We start from the raw sequence: 20,067 nt of genomic DNA on the forward strand, positions 1-20,067 counted from the left end.
GAATAATATCTAATGAGTGAAATGCTTAAGATATTAAGAAAGTAAAATGTAGGCTACAAAATTATATATAGTATTACCCTAACTTTGAAAAGCATTTACATATTTAATACATCTACATGCACAGAAAATAAACTAGAAGAAAGCATATCAATTGATTAACAAAGAGGAATTAAAATTTTTTCTCTATATTTTTATGATTTTCAAAGTTTCTTATGCTATGTGCAGAATAATTTCTTTCTTTCTTTTTTTTTTTTTGAGACGGAGTTTTGCTCTTGTTACCCAGGCTGCAGTGCAATGACACGATCTCGGCTCACTGCAACCTCCGCCTCCTGGGTTCAGGCAATTCTCCTGCCTCAGCCTCCTGAGTAGCTGGGATTACAGGCACGCGCCACCGTGCCCAGCTAATTTTTTGTATTTTTAGTAGAGACGGGGTTTCACCATGTTGACCAGGATGGTCTCGATCTCTTGACCTCGTGATCCACCCGCCTCAGCCTCCCAAAGTGCTGGGATTACAGGCGTGAGCCACCGCGCCCAGCCCCGGAATAATTTCTTTGAAGAACCAGAAACTAAAGAGAACCAACATCTGAAAGACCCATCATAAGGCAAACACTGAGCTCGGAGAATTTTACCAATTATTTGGTCTCCATCGTAATCATGAGAGGTAGTCATCTCAAGTCCATTTTACAGATGAGGAACTAGGCTCCACAGTTTCAGCAACTGCTCAGGGTGCCATAAATTCAAGCCTAGGCAGTGCCCATGTGCTGCACCAAATGCCTCACCTGCTGTGGCTCCTAATAGGACCCTGGGAGACTTACAACAAAGGTCATTGACAAAACAGAGCTGTGTACAGCTTTCCCAAGAGCAGTTGCTTTCTAAACTTTCTCTCTCTCGAAGCAGAAAATTCTTTTAAACCTTAACAAGAAACGGAAACTTCTTCATTGCTAGGGCTCAAGGTCCCATCCTGAAGCAGTTTTTTATCCACATGCCCAGCTCCGCAAGTCTGCACCCTCTTAGGGCCTATTCCCTCATAGCTGTGGTATCAGTTATCCTGCTTACTAGTTTGGCATTTTGTCAGGTTATGAGCAGAAGGACAGGACAGACTGCACACCCCCACGCCTTCCCGCCAGCTGGCTCCTTGGTCTCTTCCTTGGATACTAAAACAAACAGGCTATGTGCTCTGGCTCCCTAACTCAATCCAAGAGGTGGGGGGAGCAACAAATATCCAAGCTATGTGAACAACTGGAGGAATATCTGACAACACATTTTATCTTTTGTAACTTTGTTTCAGCCAAATAGGGCCTCCAGGTCCAGCAATCCCATCATATCCATAGCCTTGATGTTTAGCTGGGTTCTAGGTACTGCCTTGGAGAGGGTTGCCCAGCCCCCCAGCTGGCTCTGTTCCAGATGGGTCCCTAGTGATACTAACTGCACATCCTCATGAAGGACACAGAGGTAGAATTTTCACTACTGTTCCAAGGCCTCTTCATCTTTTCCTGTTCCCTCCCAGAGGCAGAGACAGGAAATTATTTGGATGGAGGTCACGGCAAGTCAGTGACATTCAGGATTGAAGCATGCAGCACCATAGTTCATAATTTTTAAAATAGAACTACCTAGGGATTTTGATCTGAGAAGAGGGAGAAGGGGACATGGAGAATGGCACATGACACCACAAAACAGCAAAAGGAATAACTTGGTCCTTTTGATTCAGACTCTTTATCTCTTTCTGCACCCACATCCTCTTATGTGGGTGCAGAAAGAGATAAATGCATGTTCACAAAAGTTTGAGAAATATTGGGTTAAACAAGGTTAAACAGATTGTTACTGTAGGTCTTCTAAAATGTGTTCATGCATACTCCAAAGATTTTATAACAAGAAGTATTTCTTAAACATAATCAATTATAAAATGAAGGATTCCATAGGCACGAGGACCCCAGTGAACGAGTTTTTGGAACTGCTACTCCAGGGTGGGCTCATAAGGGTTCTGTAAAGATAGAAAAGTAGGTCCCCAAAACAAACTCTTTCCCAGCAGCCATCAGTTACTATCTTCAAAACTGCAGTGTGGGCTCAGACAAGGTTGTCATTCTGTACTCTCCAGTCTGTACTTCACCAAAGGTTTATGGTATTTTTCCACTTGCTGGTCAAACTTCCTGGAAGAATACCCTGCCTGGAAGATGTTCACTGGAGTCAGAAGGTATTTGAGTGCTAGACCCCTGAATTCGGTAGCTGGAAGAGGGGTGGCCTTGCTGCTGTGGGACAGGGGAGAACCATGGCCCATCCAGGCACTCTGATTCCCTGTGGCTTCTGGACCTCCATCAGCTCCCATGGGTACAAAGGGGGGCCCTAAACCATTGTCCTTCCTGGTTTCTAGAGAGAGAAACTCCTTATCTGTAGACCTTAAGTGCATTGAAAATCCCAATGGGGCAGTCAACATAGTCACCCTCTTTTGGGACTCACAGAAAGGCACTGCCTCATTCCATTCTTTGCTGCAGAGGTCTGGGAACAGCTGCTTCTTGATCTGCAAAGGATGGTGGGAGGGCTGCTTTTCAAGGTGCGCAGGCCTGGGAGAAAGTTTCTCTTTCTTGGCCTTCTTTGAGTCTCTGTCAGCTTGAGATTGCTCGGCACTTTTCTCAGGGGATTCAAATACAACACCCTGGGTTCTCTGCCTCTTTAGCCTCCTTTCTAACAGCCAGAGAAAGCTTGGTTTTCTAGAGGAAGAACTCATGTATTGCTGTACAGAGTCTGGAATTAGGGGCATGGAGACCCTGGGGCTCAGACTGTCCTGAAAGCCTCCACATGGCTGTCGACTGACGATGGGCAACACCTGGCAAGGCTTCAGTGCTGCGACAAAGGCACGAAGTTCAGAGTAGGAGGAATGGTCAGAGTAAGGGATGACGTGGATATCAGGGTGGGAGCTGCGGATTTTTCGGCTTGTGGGAAGGATAGCAATGGTAGGGTGGGTCTGGTTCCATTGCAGCATGTTGGAATGGCAGATCTCCATATGGTCCACAGCATGGATACGGCCAGCCTTCTCTTCCACTGTGAACACATCTGCCAGGCCCAGTAGCTGTACCAACTCCAGGCGCCGAGGACTCAATACCACCCAGGTCTGAAATTCCAGGGCCAGCTGCTCCAGCAGTGATTCCTTTCCTAGGCTGTAAAGTCCTAAATAATGTACCATGGATTAGGGAAAATAAGAGAAGGAAGAAAATGAAGCTACTGGAAAATCCTAATAAATCAACAAAATGTTTAACAAAAGTAGATAAAATTCATGGAGAAATCCAGGGAGAATATCAAGGAGGAGGTGGCATTTGAGCTAAGATATATGAAAGGGAATGACACAATCCACTTATTAATTTAGTTCAACAAAAGAAAGCATCTAGCAAGTTTTAGGCACTATGAAAACTAATAAAGCAAGCTGTCAGCCCTCAAGAAGTACGGTCTACAAGGAGACCCAGAAAAACCAGTTAAAAGCAACGTTAAAGGTATGTGTACAGGCTGGGTGCTATGGCTCACACCTGTTATAACCCTACCATTTTAGGAGGGTGAGGTGGGAGGATTGCTTGAGCCCAGGAGTTTGAGACCAACCTGGGCAACCTGGCAAAACCCTGTCTCTACAAAAATAAACAAATGGATATGTTGGTGCCCGCCTACAGTCCCTGCTACATAGGAGGCTGAGGCAGGAGGATCACTTGAGTCTGGGAGGCCCAGGCTGCATTGAGCTGTGATTGTGCCATTGCCCTCCAGCCTGGGCAACAGAGACCTTGTTTCTTAAAAAAAAAATGTATACAGTATTGTATCTACTAGATGATAGAATTGGGGAAAGTTAAGCTAAATCTTAAAGGATGGGCAAAGTTAACCTGGCAAGGAAAGGATAGAGAGGGTATAGTAGAAAACATTTTAAGAGGGGTCAGTTTGCTGTTACTAAAGAAGGAATTGGTAAGAAATAATACCAGAGGGGCAAGCAAGGGCCATATAATAGAGGGTCTTATATGTACCACTAAAGAGCTCAGATTTCATTGTGTAAGTGAAGGGGAGCCACTGAGTGTGAAGCAGGAAAATGGCTAATTCTAATCATAAGAATAATATGCTCAGAGCAGGGCTTTAAAAAGAAAAATATGGTAATAATATTATTTGACTGCCAGGATGAGAAGAAGCTGGAGTGGAAGTTCCAATTGAAGGGCCCAAATAATACTTACATAGAAAGAAATGGAGACATTAATTTGGGTAATAGTTATGGTAACATATGGGAGATGTTGTTTAATAGCTGTTCTCAGACCTTTCTGAAGAAGTTTGAAATCCACAACCAGATTGTGAATGCCTTAAAAAGAAGTATGTATTTTTTTATATATCCACTTTATTCCTGATTATGGTTCAAAATCTCACTCCTTGGGCACAAATGTAGCTGCTTTTTCTTCTCTCTCGATATATTCCCACCTCTCCACAGGTCCTTCACTACCAGACTGTGAGCCCTCCAAGTCAGACACCATATTTTATTCATCTTTATATCCTCACTGCCTATTGGATACTTGGCACTTAGTTGGTAGAGGCTTATTGCATATTTGCAAAATTAATCAAGGCTTACTATAGCATCCTCCTAGCCAGCTTTGCTTTTTGAGAAAATTCTGCATTAAAATATTAAGAATGGTTAGGACTGATATTTCTTTATAAGTAGTTAAGCAATCCTGAGAGTAGAGGACATTTCTCAATCCATTTGGTAATCACCCTGGAAGGTATGTAAGTTTTTCAATGCCTTTGTTTAGTCTCCTTTTGAAACTCCTTTCAAAGTTGGGACATGTCCTTTTCAAATATTTATAATGGTGGCAAATCTTTGCCCTTTTGTAGACTTACAGATTTGGAAACAACCAAAAAAGTAATTTGAAACCAAATCTATTACATTTATTTTATAAAACAAAAATTTTCATAAACTATTCCAAATGGCAACTCCAAGAAAGAGTCCTCAATAATGTTTTATACTATTTATAATCACTAGAACAAGCACACAGCTGTTTTTTTCAGTATACTTCATTTAAAGCACAACACTCACTTATATATCTATGTTCCGATAAATTTTTTTTTTCTTTTTTTGAGATGGAGTCTTGCTCTGTCACCAAGGCTGCAGTGCAGTGGTGCAATCTTGGCTCACTGCAACCTCTGCCTCCCCGGTTCAAGCAATTCTCCTGCCTTAGCCTCCCAAGTAGCTGTGACACAGGCATGTGCCACCATGCCAGGCTAATTTTTTGTATTTTTAGCAGAGACAGGGTTTCACCGTGTTAGCCTGGATGGTCTCGATCTCCTGACCTTGTGTTTCCCCTCACCTCCACCTCCCAAAGTGCTGGGATTACAGGTGTGAGCCACCGCACCCAGCCTGTTCTGATAAATTTCATTCATTCATATTGAATGCTTTTGTATGAGGCATTACTGTAGGTATTTGAGATATATCATAAAACAAAGAGCCTGCTATAGTGGAATTTACATTCTAGCCGGGGGAGTCAGACAATAAAAAGTACAATAAATACATAAATTATAGAATATACTGCAAGGTGATGAGTGAACATTGTCCCTCTTCTACTTAAAATTCTTCAATAGCTCTTGGTTGGGTTTAGGGTCGAGTCCAAAATGGCTTAACAGCACTCCAGCCCCTCCTGCCTTTTCAGCCTCCTTGCCCACTGTAAGCCTGTTCTACTGGCTGCTGCTTCTCTGTTCCACAAACACCCAGTCTCTTCCCACTTCTAGTGATGCTCTTAAGGAGTTTATGCTTGTGTGTGTGCACACGTGCACATGCATGTGCACAGGAAGTGAGTGAAAGGCAACAAATAAGCAATAGCATATTTAAAAAGTATAGAGTATACTGGGAGGTTATGACTGCTATAATAATGAAAAAAATGAACTGGTATAGGTGATCAGGAGTTGGGAATAGGGATGGTGGGCAGGTTGCAGTTTTACTTATTTTATTCATTCATTCATTCATTTATTGAGACGGGGTCTTGCTCTGTCATCCAGGCAGTATTTATTTATTTATTTATTTAGAGATAGGGTCTTGCTCTGTTATCCAGGCAGATGTATGTATGTATGTGTATGTATGTATGTATGTATGTATTTGTTGAGATGGGGCCTTGCTCTGTCATCCAGGCTGGAGTGCAATGGCATTTACATGGCTCACTGCAACCTTGACCTCCTACTGGACCCAAGTAATCCTCCTATCTCAGCCTCCTATGTAGCTGGGACCACAGGCATGCACCACCATTCCCAGCTAATTTTTAAATTTTTGGTAGAGACAGGGTCTTGCCATGTTGCCCAAGCTGGTCTCAAATTCCTGGGGTCAAGTGACCCTCCTACCTTGGCCTCCCAAAGTGCCGGGATTATAGGCATGAGCCACCACACCTGGCCAGGTTGCAATTTTATTTTATTTATTTTATTTTATTTATTTATTTATTTTTGAGATGCAGTTTAGCTCTGTCACCAGGCTGGAGTGCAGTGGTGCAATCTAAGCTCACTGCAACCTCCGTCTCCTGGATTCAAGCAATTCTCCTGCCTCAGCCTCCCAAGTAGCCACCATGCCACCATGCCCAGCTAATTTTTGTATTTTTAGTAGAGACAGGGTTTCACTATGTTGGCCAGGATGGTCTTGATCTCTTCACCTCATGATCCAACCACCTCAGCCTCCCAAAGTGCTGGGATTATAGGTGTGAACCACCATACCCAGCCAGGTTACAATTTTAAATAAGGTGGTCAGTGTAGGACAAAGTGAGAACTGCACAAAGATCTGAAAGATGCGAGAACCCTCAAAGAACCTAGTTCACTACCTACAGGTGACAGAAAACTGAAGGGAAACAACTCACCAATCTTTATGTTATGTTGTGGGTGCTTTCGAATGAGCTGGACAATCTGGTGGGCAGCTTCTTGTCGGGAAGGAAGAACCAGGGCTGGGTTGCAATTGGTGTTGTCTAGGTATAAAGTATGGATCTGTTTCCCCAGTGTCAGAGCTGGCTCCTTTAGCATAGATGGTGTATATCGAAAATCACCTGGAAGAGTATGTATATGGGGGCAGAAAGTCAGAGACAAAAGAAGACAAGCCTTTCCTACCTCCACAATAGATGGGTGTTTGCTTACAAGTCTTTGAAAAAACTATTATGTACCCTGGCACTGAACTATGCAGTATAGCTGCATGGTTTCTTTGTGGAAATGTCTCCATCCTACTTCTATTTTTCAATTACTCTTCACAAGGTTTGGACCCTTAAAGAGTAGGAAATCAGCTGGGCGCAGTGGTTCATGCCTGTAATCTCAGCACTTTGGGAGGCCAAGGCAGGTGGATCATCTGAGGTCAGAAGTTTAAGACCAGCCTGGCCAACATGGTGAAACCCCATCTCTACTAAAAATACAAAAATTAGCTGGGCGTTGTGGTGTGTGCCTATAATCCCAGCTACCTGGGAGGCTGAGGCAGGAGAATTGCTTCAACTCGGGAGGCAGAGGTTGTAGTTAGCCTCGATCACACTACTGCACTCCAGCCTGGGTGACAAGAGCAAAACTCCATCTCAAAAAAAAAAAAAAAAATAGACTAGGAAATCAGTTGAGATGGGGTCACTATGCTCATATGTGATGAAGCTAGAAGGACTCTAGCACCTCCAGACTTCTATTGAGTTAAGGCTGCTCAAGAAAAGTCTGCCAGGTGTGGTGACTTACATTGATAATCCCAGCTACTGGGGAGGCTGAAGCGGGAGGATCACTTGAGGTCAGGAGTTTGAGACCAGCCTAGGCAACATTTCAAGGCCCCAGTCTATACATTAAAAAAAAGAAAGAAAAAGAAAAGTAACATCTAGTCTGGAGAAGTCGCTGGGATTCCTTGAGAGGCCCACCTGTATAGAGGATGGTTCCAAAATATCCTTCAAAGAGAAACATGACTGAACCAGGACAGTGATTGGCATCGATGAGGGTTACTGTCATGGTCTCTCGTCCAATTTCATCTAGGGGCAATACATGGCTCTCACCAACCTCCAGGGCTTGGATCCATTGCTTAGATACCTGAGGAAACAGTTAGTCATCCCAGTGACCACAGACTCCCCTCCCTGTTACTTCCTTGGGTCAGGGACTATTCCTAACATGAATGGAGGAAAGCTGACCAAATCCTGAGCCAGCCAGGAGCAGAAGCTGTAATGGGGATTCCCAAGCAATCTGCCCTTCCTCCTTTCACTCCCCATCCCACCCTTTGTATAACTTAAGAGTTCAGCAAACAGTCTAGTCAGCAATTCTCAAACTTATTCCTGATCTTAATCTCTTGGAGACTTTAGGGTGGGGTGGGGAGAGAAAGAGAGCTGGAGAACCACCTAGCACATTAAGCGGATTCTTATGATGAGGCAAGTTTAGGCCAGGGCGGTGGCTGATGCCTGTAATCCCAGCACTTTGGGAGGCCCAAGTGGGCGGATCACCTGAGGTCAGGAGTTCGAGACCAATCTGGCCAACACGGTGAAACCCCATCTCTACTAAAAATACAAAAAAATTAGCCGGGCGTGGTGGCCGGCGCCCTGTAATCCCAGCTTCTCAGGAGTTTGAAATAGGAGAAGCGCTTGAACCCGGGAGGCGGAGGTTGTGGTGAGCCAAGATCGGGCCACTGCACTCTAGCCTGGGTGACAAGAGCAAAACTTAATCTCAAAAAAAAAAAAAGGGGCAAGTTTGGGAAACATTGGCCTAGCTTATACATAAAGGTAGGAATAGCTTCCTTGGCTGGACTAAAATATCTCAAGTCGGTCACTTGGAAATCATGTTCCTATTCTGGGTGCATTTCTGGTCCTGCTGAGCAGTCTATGAAAAAAATGCATTTCTGGGTTCAAACAATTTCCGCATTTGTAAAACAGTCATCATGGACCCCATTCTATAACTCCAAGACTGACAGGTCAAAGTCCCAACCCAGATGCCTGGATCAGCTCTCGGAGGCCGACTCCAGCCCCATACCTGTAGGTGACGATGCAAGAGGTGGGCTGTAATTGGGGAGCAGTAGAGGGGCCGGGCCCAGGTGCTAGACAGGCCCACGGTGTGGTCCGAGTGCATGTGAGACAAGAAGAAGAGCCGTGCGGTGCCAGCCCGGCGCAGGCTCCAGAAGTCCACTGCGATGGGCGTATGGGGGATCAAGACCCCATTCATGGTGGCAGGGTTGGAGTCACCAGTGGGATGTTCTCCATGGGGGCAGGGCTCCTGCGTGAGGCTTCCACAATGGCACCCCGATAAATGTCATGCTGGGACAAGAACAGGGCCAGAGACCCTAAGGGAAAGAGCCCGGTAGAGGAAAAGGTTACTAGAGTGGCTAGAAAAAGGAAGTGACCTTGCCCGCGGGAGCCCAAATCGCGGAGGGCGCTCAGCACTCCCACCCGCGCGCGGGAGTGGAGGCCGGGTAGGGCACTCAAAGCGCGCGCTGCTGGGAGGAGACAGGCCGAAGTAGCCGATTTCCGATTGCCCGCTGCAGCTCCACCAGAGGCAGCCGAGAGGCTGCGCCTGGAGTGTGAGAGGTTGGGGGAAGGGCATACTAAGGTCGCAGTCAAGACTAGGCTCAGCGCTCGCTCGCTGTGGGACCGGCAAGGCTGCTCTGGTCTCTTGACTAGGGGGCGGAACTTCCGTAGAAAACAAGACTGGGCCTATCCGCGATGAGAACGGCGCAGAGGCGCAGGAAAGGCTGGAACTGGAGAGGGAGGGGCCTGCGGTCAGTCGGCCGCGGCGCTGAAAATCCCGCGGAGGGCCTACTGGTAACCGGAGCGATCTGTGGGCGGGGCGAACGGCCTGCTCGGCGAGGGTAGGGCCTGAAGAGCTCAGGGTGGGGCTCGCGGGGTCGCGGAGGGCGTGGCAGCGTGTCAGAGCCAGTGTGCCGGCCCTACGGCAGCCAAGCCCGGGGCGAGATCTCGCCTTTGTCTTTTCACTGACCCATATATCCTTTACTCAGGCTCCCACATCAGGACGAGGAGGAGCCCACGAGTTACCGTGGGAGCTGTGGGAGCTGCCCTGTGACTGTTAGGAAGATGCCGTACCTCGGCTCCGAGGACGTGGTGAAGGAGCTGAAGAAGGCTCTGTGCAATCCTCACATTCAAGCTGATAGGCTGCGCTACCGGAATGTCATCCAGCGAGTGATTAGGTATCACCTAACTCCCTTCGCGTGCTAACTGTCCCCCTTGCCATCCCCATCAGAGCTTCCTAGCCCCGGTCTCTCTCAAAGGGTAAATTAGCTTTCACACTTGGCGGTTACATGATTCGGTCTTCGTCCTGCTGCTTTGGAGTACCATCTTAGTCTCCCCTCTGCAGTGTCTTTTACTCAGCTGGGTAGTGTCCTCCTATCAAGGAGGACACTTGAACAATAGTTACTGCTGACTCCTGGATCTATAATATAGCTAGTACAGACTTCCTTTTTTAGCTTCAGACCCACGTATCCCACTGCCTGCTTGGCATTTTCATCTGAATGGTTTATCAGAGGTATGTCCGAAGTAGCACAGACGTCCTTCCGTCTTCCTCAAACCTGTTCTTCAGCTTATGTTTGCGTTGATGAATGCCACCAGCAGCCGACTAAGCGTGGGAGCCAACCTTGGGGACACCTGATCCCTGATTTCTCAAGTCAGATAGTTCTAATTCATAATTCTAAATATCTGTCTTCTCTTGTTTATTGGCATTGTTGTTCTGGTCCAGGCCTTCATCACCAGAGCAATTGCACCAGCTTACTAGTAGGCCCCCTTGCCTCGTTGGAGACAGAATTTTTCCATTATACAAATTTTAACACATAACTCTTGCCTACAGCTATGGTTCACAAACTTTACTATGCACAAAAGGGTCTGGGGTGCTTTATTTCATCCTGTCCAGGGATTGATTCTGATTTCAGTAGGGTAGGGGGGAACCCAGGAATCTATATTTTTAATAAATATCTCAGCCGATTCCGGTAGGAAACCAGTTTGAGAAAGAAAAATGTCCAAACTTATCACAGCACCCAAGGAACAAACTGTCAATCCAACTACCTGCAGACTCTCAAAAGAAAGTGTGCCGGTCCTACTCATGTCTACATACCTCATAGGATGTATCATCACCTTTCTATTACATCTGCCTGTGAGCTCCTGCTCATTCAGCTAAAGTATTACTTCCTCTGTGAAGAAACATTTTCTGAATTCATGCCAGTGTCAGACCTCTGAATCCCCTCTATACCTTGTACAATACTTTTGTTTAAATACTTATCTATTGGCCGGGTGCTGTGGCTCACGCCTGTAATCCCAGCACTTTGGGAGGCCGAAGTGGGTGGATCACGAGGTCAGGAGTCCAAGACCAGCCTGGCCAACGTGATGAAACCCCGTCTCTACTACAAATACAAAAATTAGCCAGGCGTGGTGGCAGGTGTCTATAGTCCCAGCTACTCGGGAGACTGAGGCAGGAGAATCACTTGAACCCTGGAGGCAGAGGTTGCACTGAGCCAAGGTTGCGCCACTGCACTCCAGCCTGGTCAACAGAGCAAGACTCCTTGTCAAAAAAAGAAACAAAAATAAAAAATAAAAAATACTTATCTATCATACTGTAATGAATGGCATTCTTACCTGACTCATTAATAGGTTTGGAGTTCTCAGAGGTCTGAGACCACACCTTCTTCAAGATTATGTCCCCAGAGCATATCCTTGGCTATTACATCCAGGAATGTAAGAGTTGAATTTCACCAAAGTGTACTAGGGATTCAATAAGTGTTTGTTGAATGAATAGAAGAATAATGTTTATTGCAGGCCTATGGTATGAAGTATTGTGTGATATAATAAACAAGGTATTCCTGGCTGCTGCCCTCTAAGAGATCACAATCTAGTTGGGTAACCAGGAGATAATATAGGTAAAACTCCCTCCATTGTAAGTTGGGGATTTTGTATTTTACTTCTTTCTAACATGTGTGTTGGTTTCAGGTACATGACTCAGGGCTTGGACATGTCTGGTGTTTTTATGGAAATGGTGAAGGCCAGTGCCACTGTAGATATTGTCCAGAAGAAGTTGGTTTATCTGTACATGTGCACATATGCTCCCCTAAAACCAGATCTGGCTCTCCTGGCCATCAATACACTGTGCAAAGATTGCTCAGACCCTAATCCAATGGTGCGAGGGCTGGCGTTACGGAGCATGTGTAGCCTCAGGTGAGTACCCTCTTCCGTGTATGGTCCTCAATGGCTGCCTGAGCAGGGCAGATTTTTAAAGAGGACAATTTATTTGAGCTCCTTAATACTGGGGAAAACACTATTGTATGCTGAACTCAGATTTTCAGCCGTTGCTTTGGCTTGATAACCTGTATCATACAATTTTATTAGAGGGAGTTTTTCATTCTTACCCTCAGTAAAATAGTCCTCAGTTTTGGTTAAATATTTCTAAACAGTTATGTCTGTATCTTTTTTGCTGCCTGTGCAGTATTATTCAAAATGAAAAGTCGAATTAGAAAAAAAAAAAGAAAAAAGAAAAGTCAAATTAGGCTGGGCATTGTGGCTTATGCCTGTAGTCTCAGCACTTTGGGAGACTCAGGCAGGAAGATTTCTTGAGCCCAGGAATTCAAGACCAGCCTGGGCAAATGGTGAGACCCTGTATCTACAAAAAATTTAAAAATTAAATGCGCATGGTGACACACACCTGTAGTCTCAGCTACTTGGAAGGCTTAGGCAGGAGGATGGCTTGAGCCCAGGAATTCAAGGCAGCAGTGAGCTATGATCAGGCCACTGTACTGCAGCCTGGGTGACAAAGTGAGACCCCCATCTCTATGAAAAACAAGAAAGAAAAGTCAAATTATGGCTTTTTAAACTTGATAGAGGCTCTCTGCAATTCTTCATGATCTGATAGAGGCAGCTTCTACTAAACCCTCTGTTAAGTGAACAGGGGCTGATATATGTCAAAATTAGTATTTCAGGATCTGGCTAACTCCAGAATGTGTTGCTTAGGATGCCTGGTGTGCAGGAGTATATACAACAGCCTATTCTCAATGGTCTGCGTGATAAGGCTTCATATGTCAGGAGAGTGGCAGTCCTTGGATGTGCCAAGATGCATAATCTTCATGGAGACTCTGAAGTGGGTAAGTTCCGTGTAATCCATCATGGTCAATGTGCCTCTCTTATGTATAACTTTATTAAAGATTATGTGGCTTTGGTTGAAAATAATAATGTGGCCCTAGTTCTGTACATATCTCTTTAAGTGTGATGCAGGGCTTGGTATCTTCTGGGGCTCTGGTGAGATCCTTTGTATTAGCTGCTTAGAACAGTCTGGATATGGCAGTTTTTTTGCCTTGCGCTTTAGTATGGCTTTTGTCATTTTCATAGCAGAGAAGTTCAATTTTGTCTGCCTGGAGCTGTTACCCTGGCTCTATCCCTGTTTACTCTGAAGCTTTTCTTCTTTATCTGAGATCTTTGTTCTTTTTTATAGATGGTGCCCTTGTTAATGAATTATACAGTTTGCTGCGTGACCAGGATCCAATTGTGGTTGTGAACTGCTTGAGGTCTCTAGAGGAAATTCTGAAACAGGAAGGAGGCATTGTCATCAATAAGCCCATTGCTCACCATCTCTTAAATCGGTTTGGATGCCTCACTGCTCTTTTTATTATGAGATTTGCGTCCTTGTGGGCTCTTGTTGATGTGTTGAAGTATTGAACAACTTATGTGTGGTAGAAAAGAAAGTTAACCATTATTAACTCCCTCGCATTTCACTGAGAGAACTTTTATTTGCCTTAGTTTCCCTTATTGATACGGGGAAATAGAAATATCCTGTGGAAATAGGTTCTACCCTTCTCTAGTCATTATATCCCTCAAACTAAGCCATTTATAGTAGCATCTTAAAATGTAGAGAACCTGGACCTAGTATATATAGTGTATGCTGATCATGTCTTTGGTCTTAGATGAGTGTGCATTTGTACTCATCTTGGAATTTTAAGCCTATTCTGTGAAAACTTTAGTACATGAAAAGAATGATTTGATTATGGTACAGCTTATTTTTTTGTTTGGTTGTTTTTTTTTTTTGAGATAGAGTCTTGCTCTGTAGCCCAGGCTGGTGTGCAATGGCGTGATCTCAGCTCACTGCAACCTCTGCCTCCTGGGTTCAAGCAATTCTCCTACCTCAGCCTCCCAAGTAGCTGGGACTATAGGCGCCCGCTACTACACCCAGTTAATTTTTGTATGTTTAGTAGAGACCGGGTTTCACCATGTTAGTCAGGCTGGTCTTGAACTCCTGACTTCAGGTGATCTGCCTGCCTCAGCCTCCTGAAGTGCTGGGATTACAGGCATGAGCCACTGCACCCGGCCCTCACAGCCTATTTTTAAGAATTCTCCCTTTGTTATGAACAACCAACTGTTCATATGGCAGTGGCATGGAGATGGTCCTAATTTTGTTGCTAAAATAGCTCTTGTTTCATTTTTTGGTAGAATGTCAAAATTGGACCAATGGGGCCAGGCTGAAGTGTTGAACTTTCTGCTACGCTACCAACCCCGCAGTGAGGAAGAACTATTTGACATTCTCAATCTGTTGGACAGTTTTCTCAAGAGTGGAAGCCCAGGTGTGGTGATGGGAGCCACCAAACTTTTTCTGATCTTGGCAAAAAAGTTTCCCCACGTCCAAACCGATGTGCTTGTGCGGGTCAAAGGACCTTTGCTAGCTGCGTGTTCTTCAGAGAGCCGTGAGCTCTGTTTTGTTGCTCTTTGTCATGTACGCCAGATCTTGCATAGTTTGCCAGGTCACTTTAGCAGCCACTACAAAAAGTTTTTTTGCTCCTACTCGGAGCCCCACTACATCAAACTACAGAAAGTGGAGGTGCTGTGTGAGCTGGTGAACGATGAGAATGTGCAGCAGGTGCTAGAGGAGCTCCGAGGGTATTGCACGGATGTGTCTGCTGACTTTGCACAGGCTGCCATCTTTGCCATAGGTAGGTGTCTGCTCCTTTTCCTTCTAGAGAACCTGGACCAGTCAGCTAGAAAGCTGTGGTTAGAGGAACCATAGAGGGCAAAGGGCATAAATCTTGCTTCAGAAGCAAAGTGCTATGCACTAAATAATTGGATCAGTAACTGCAAACAGAAGGAAGAGAGATTTTTTTTTTTTTTTTTTTTTTGGTCAAGACTGCTGTTGCCGTATCTTTCAGGATGGTGAATACAGGTAACTCAAACTACAACACTTAAAATTTTTGTTGTCTTCTATCCAAAATTCTTTCCCAGTCTCACGAGACAGTCAGGAAAAGTAGACAAATGTTAACTTCATTTTAAAGATGAAGAAACTCAGGCACAAAAACAGTTATCAAATTACCAAAAGGGCATGTAGTTTTAGAAATGGGACTGAAATCCAGCTTTCCTGACTCAAAGTCCTGTTAATCTACCAGTCATTTACTGAGCTTCTATTATGGGCTATATATTGTGCTAAATATAGACCAACACAGAATAATTCCTTAATCTTACAGACTTTTTATAGTACCCTGTTTCAAATTTAAAAGGCTGGAGTGACTCAAAAACTGAAAGCAGCTGGTGAGCTAAGTTTTCAAGGATCTCAAGTACAGGTGGAGAAGGAACCCTCATATTTGGAATAAAGCATGGTGAATTTAGGGACAGGGAAGAGGGAGCAAAGAGGAGAGTAGAAATCCATAGTCAGGAGACTGCTGTCAAGTGTCCCTCGCAAAAATACTCCTTTGCGGGTGGGCTGCAGTGTAAAGGGTGCCTCATGTCTGGCTGCCATGTAAATACCTTTGTTATTATAAGTTTTCAACCTTGTTTAATGGGGAATTGTTTTGCTATGAGCTTTCAGTTTTCTAGTAGTCAATGAGAAAAAAATGGAAAAAATGACTTTTACCTAAGTTCCCTTTATAGAAACTTATATTCTTAGTTCATCAAGTAAGGAGTGATTTTTTTTTTTTTTTAGATATCTGTTTCTTTTGTCTTTGGTGGGAGATGATTTCAGATTGAGCGCTAATATTTGACTTAGCAGTTTTCTCTGCTTTACCTTCTTTTGTAGGTGGCATTGCCAGGACTTACACAGATCAATGTGTTCAGATTCTAACAGAGTTGCTGGGTCTTCAACAAGAGCACATTACCACAGGTAATGCCTACCTTTCTAGAATTTTTTTTTTGGTCAAGTACCTGGCCTATAGTAGTTGCTGAAAACACGTTTGTTGTTGAATGAGGAATATAGAGATTTAAACTTTTCCTTGCATCATCATCTGTTGCTGTTAGAGAAGCATAGGGTCTATAGCTATAATAGGATATTGAGCTTTCAGGCTGCCATGAGCCTATAAGGCTGTAACATAGATAATGAAGACTACTAGGATGACCTTGCTTGATATCTCACCATCTTCTTCTCTTTTCGTTTTATGGCAGTATGCCATAGGCAGTGGCTTCCAGGGTTGGAACTAGGGAAAGTCAAGCAAGGTGCCTAGGATGCAGAATTTAAGAAGGCACTCACTCTTAGGTTCCTGCAAGAGCCAATCCTGCATGTCTTCTTCTGTTTTATACCCTACGCACCTTACTTGCCTTATCATTGTCCCAGTCCTGGTGGTTCCATTTATACTGTCTTTAGTGTATCATTCAACAGCAATACTACCCCACAACTGTATACAGCTTTACGTTTTACAAAGTGCTTTGTCATACATTAGCTCATTTATCTTTACATCAATCTGATAAGAGCAATATTCATTTAAGAAATTATTGCTCATTTCATTACATTTCTTAATCACTGACCACACCTCTAAAACCCATTTTACAGAAATTCAGCCAGAACCATGAGTCTGAATACACGACTGTTCTTAAGATTCTTCCCCGCCTGGAGGCTCTAATCTTGTGCTCTTGTACCTTGGCCTGTATTGTAGTGGTGGTGCAGACTTTCCGAGACCTGGTTTGGTTGTGTCCTCAGTGTACTGAAGCTGTATGTCAGGCCCTGCCCGGCTGTGAGGAGAACATTCAAGATAGTGAGGTAGACTGTAATTCTCCTTTACTTTTAAGTAGAGGGAGAATGCTTGAAACCCTGCCCTTTGAAATAGAATCTAATTATTCTCTCTTCTCTGTGTTTGAAGTAGACACTCTTAGAATTGATTGCCACCTTAGATTCTCTTTTGGATGTAGATGGCATATAAATTATAAAAACAAGATTTATCTATGGTTTTTATTATAAAGCTCTGGTACAACTTTTGAGCAGTTTTGTTTTTGTTTTGCTTGAGACAGAGTCACCCAGGCTGGAGCGCAGTGGCGCTATCTCAGCTCACTGCAACCTCTACCTCGTAGACTCAAGTGATTCTCCTGCCTCAGCCTCCCGAGTAGCTGGGATTACAGGTGTGCACCACCTTGCCCAGCTAATTTTTGAATTTGTAGTAGAGAGGGTTTCGCCATGTTGCCTAGGCTGGTCTAGAATTCCAAGCCTCAAGTGATCCATCCACCTCAGCCTCCCAAAGAGCTGGGATTACAGGCATGAGCCACTGCCCCCAGCCCCTCTTGAACAGTTTTGAGTCAGAGATTTAGACCATGAAGCTTTTAGCTAGAATGAGAATTAGAATCATTTGTGAAATTTTTACAAAGATTTGGACTTAATCACGGGTCTACTGACCTAAATATTCAGGGGTAGTGGACCTAGACAGATAACTTTTTTTTTTTTTTTTTGAGATGGAGTCTAGCTCTGTCACCCAGGCTGGATGGGGTGCAGTGACACCATCTCGGCTCACTGCAATCTCTGCCTCCCAGTTGCAAGCAATTCTGTTGTCTCAGCCTCCTGAATAGGTGGAACTACAGGCGTGCACCACCATGCCTGGCTAATTTTTGTACTTTTAATAGAGATGGGGTTTCACCATGTTGGCCAGGCTGGTCTCAAACTCCTGACCTCAGGTAATCCACCCGCCTTGGCCTCCCAAAGTGCTGAGATTACAGGCTTAAGCCACCGCACCCAGCTGACAGATATATATATATATATATATATATATATATATATATATATATATATATATATATTTTTTTTTTTTTTTTTTTGGAGACCGAGTTTCTCTCATTACCCAGGCTGGAGTGCAATGGCGCGATCTCGGCTCACCTCAACCTCCACCTCCTGGGTTCAGGCAATTCTCCTGCCTCAGCCTCCTGAGTAGCTGGGATTACAGGCACACGCCACCGTGCCCAGCTAATTTTTTGTATTTTTAGTAGAGATGGGGTTTCACCACGTTGACCAGGATGGTCTCGATCTCTTGACCTTGTGATCCACCCGCCTCAGCCTCCCAAAGTGCTGGGATTACAGGCGTGAGCCACCGCGCCTGGCCCAACAGATATATTTTTAAGAAGCTTCACAGATGACTCTGATGTGCACTCTAGGTTAGTAACCACTTTCCTGAAAAATTTAGAGAAATTCTTTGAGCAGCTTCCACTGAAACACTAAACCACAATTGGGCCAGAGGTCCCATGAGGAAACCTCAACTTTGAGTTTCCTCTTGTGTATTAGAATTTCATTTCTATTTGTTGTAGAGAGTACAATAGGGGGAATCAGTAAATTAAATAAAGTAAACTAAAGATTATGCCTTTTCTGCTGGCACTAAACGAAAAGCAAAACCAGTGATTGTCTACTATCTCCTGTGTTTTGGACAGCCAAGTGTTGCATACTTGCTCTTATTCCTTTATTCCCTAGGGGAAGCAAGCACTTATTTGGCTACTGGGAGTCCACGGGGAAAGAATTCCTAATGCTCCTTATGTGTTAGAGGACTTTGTTGAGAATGTGAAGTCAGAGACATTTCCAGCTGTTAAGATGGAGCTACTCACTGCTTTGCTGCGCCTTTTCCTCTCACGACCTGCTGAGTGCCAGGACATGCTGGGACGTTTGTTGTATTACTGCATAGGTGGGTTTTTCAGAAGGAAATAGTACTTGCCATACCCATAGTAAAAATTCTTAATAGCTTTCATTGTTTGGTGAGTCGTGTCTGGGACCCGAGAAGAAAATGTTAATGCTTCCTAGGGTTTCCTCTCCCCTTCATTTTCTTATCCTATTATGGTTGGCACAAGGGTAGGAAGAAAGTGCTTTTGTTTTTAATGAATTCAATCTGTTGTCTTACCTCAGAGGAAGAAAAAGATATGGCTGTACGGGACCGAGGTCTCTTCTATTATCGCCTCCTCTTAGTTGGCATTGATGAAGTTAAGCGGATTCTGTGTAGCCCTAAATCTGACCCTACTCTTGGACTTCTGGAGGATCCGGCAGAAAGACCTGTGAACAGCTGGGCCTCAGACTTCAACACACTGGTGCCAGTGTATGGCAAATCCCGCTGGGCAACTATCTCTAAATGTCAGGGGTCAGAGCGTTGTGGCCCAGAGCTTCCTAAAACTTCATCCTTTGCTGCATCAGGTAAAAAAGTCCTTACCTTAAATGTTGTCATGATGAATCTTTACCTTTTCAGTGATTGGTGGAAAGTAAGAGTATCCTAGCACTAAATCTCAGACTGTTGCCTGAATTTCAAGCATTTGTGAGCAAGAAAGGTTCATCATTGGTTATTTCAGCCATTTATCCAAAGACAGAAGTCATGTTGTGTACATTTGGGAATTTGGATTAAAAACCTAGCTCCTACAGATTAAGAACATCTTTCACACAAGTTTTCTGTCTCTTTTAGGACCCTTGATTCCTGAAGAGAACAAGGAGAGGGTAGAAGAACTCCCTGATTCTGGAGCCCTCATGCTAGTCCCCAATCTCCAGCTTACTGCTGATCATTTTGAGAAAACTTGGCTTAGCCTCAAAGTTGCTCATCAGCAAATGTTACCTTGGCAGGGAGAATTCCATCCTGACACTCTCCAGATGGCTCTTCAAGTAGTGAACATCCAGACCATTGCAATGAGTAGGGCTGGGGCTTGGCCGTGGAAAGCATACCTCAGTGCTCAGGATGATACTGGCTGTCTGTTCTTAACAGAACTGCTGTTGAAGCCTGAAAACTCAGAAATGCAGATCTCTGTGAAACAAAATGAAACAAGAACCGAGACACTTAATAGTTTTATTTCTGTATTAGAAACTGTGATTGGAACAATTGAAGAAATAAAATCATAAGTTTGTTTCTTGTCCAGAGTAAGATGAATAACGATCACAGTTTCTTAGTCTTTCTTATTAGAGCTGCCAGTAAGT

The 20,067-nt window shown here is 44.2% G+C and overlaps 2 protein-coding genes across 4 annotated transcripts in view; one reads left to right on the forward strand and one right to left on the reverse strand.

Annotated features, from left to right (window-relative positions):
* The window catches only part of AP4B1 (adaptor related protein complex 4 subunit beta 1), a 32,325-nt gene extending 12,328 nt beyond the window's left edge, over positions 1-19,997 (forward strand). Inside the window, exons 1-11 of one of the 3 annotated variants that reach the window (XM_012466625.3) lie at positions 9,477-9,778; positions 9,926-10,114; positions 11,901-12,125; positions 12,915-13,045; positions 13,393-13,540; positions 14,385-14,881; positions 15,955-16,038; positions 16,805-16,908; positions 18,595-18,802; positions 19,021-19,302; positions 19,565-19,997. In XM_012466625.3, the coding sequence (XP_012322048.2) occupies positions 9,633-9,778; positions 9,926-10,114; positions 11,901-12,125; positions 12,915-13,045; positions 13,393-13,540; positions 14,385-14,881; positions 15,955-16,038; positions 16,805-16,908; positions 18,595-18,802; positions 19,021-19,302; positions 19,565-19,992 (2,442 nt within the window). In that variant the 5' untranslated portion in view covers positions 9,477-9,632 and the 3' untranslated portion in view covers positions 19,993-19,997. Of the gene's footprint in view, positions 1-9,476; positions 9,779-9,925; positions 10,115-11,900; positions 12,126-12,914; positions 13,046-13,392; positions 13,541-14,384; positions 14,882-15,954; positions 16,039-16,804; positions 16,909-18,594; positions 18,803-19,020; positions 19,303-19,564 lie in introns of those variants that run through there. The other 2 variants (XM_012466626.2, XM_012466623.2) reach the window with 2 other exon arrangements.
* On the reverse strand, positions 1,877-9,357 carry DCLRE1B (DNA cross-link repair 1B). The gene is made up of 4 exons (XM_012466627.3): positions 8,947-9,357; positions 7,854-8,019; positions 6,840-7,022; positions 1,877-3,162 (listed from the first exon to the last, which is right to left on the reverse strand). The coding sequence occupies exons 1-4, from the start codon at positions 9,133-9,135 to the stop codon at positions 2,078-2,080; spliced, it is 1,623 nt and encodes a 540-aa protein (XP_012322050.2). The 5' UTR covers positions 9,136-9,357; the 3' UTR covers positions 1,877-2,077.
* Positions 19,998-20,067: the final 70 nt, after the last annotated feature.

This window comes from Aotus nancymaae, unplaced genomic scaffold (genome assembly GCF_030222135.1).
Source record: "Aotus nancymaae isolate 86718 unplaced genomic scaffold, 86718_ANA_hifiasm-v0.15.2.pri h1tg000007l, whole genome shotgun sequence".
Classification (NCBI taxonomy): Eukaryota; Metazoa; Chordata; class Mammalia; order Primates; family Aotidae; genus Aotus; species Aotus nancymaae.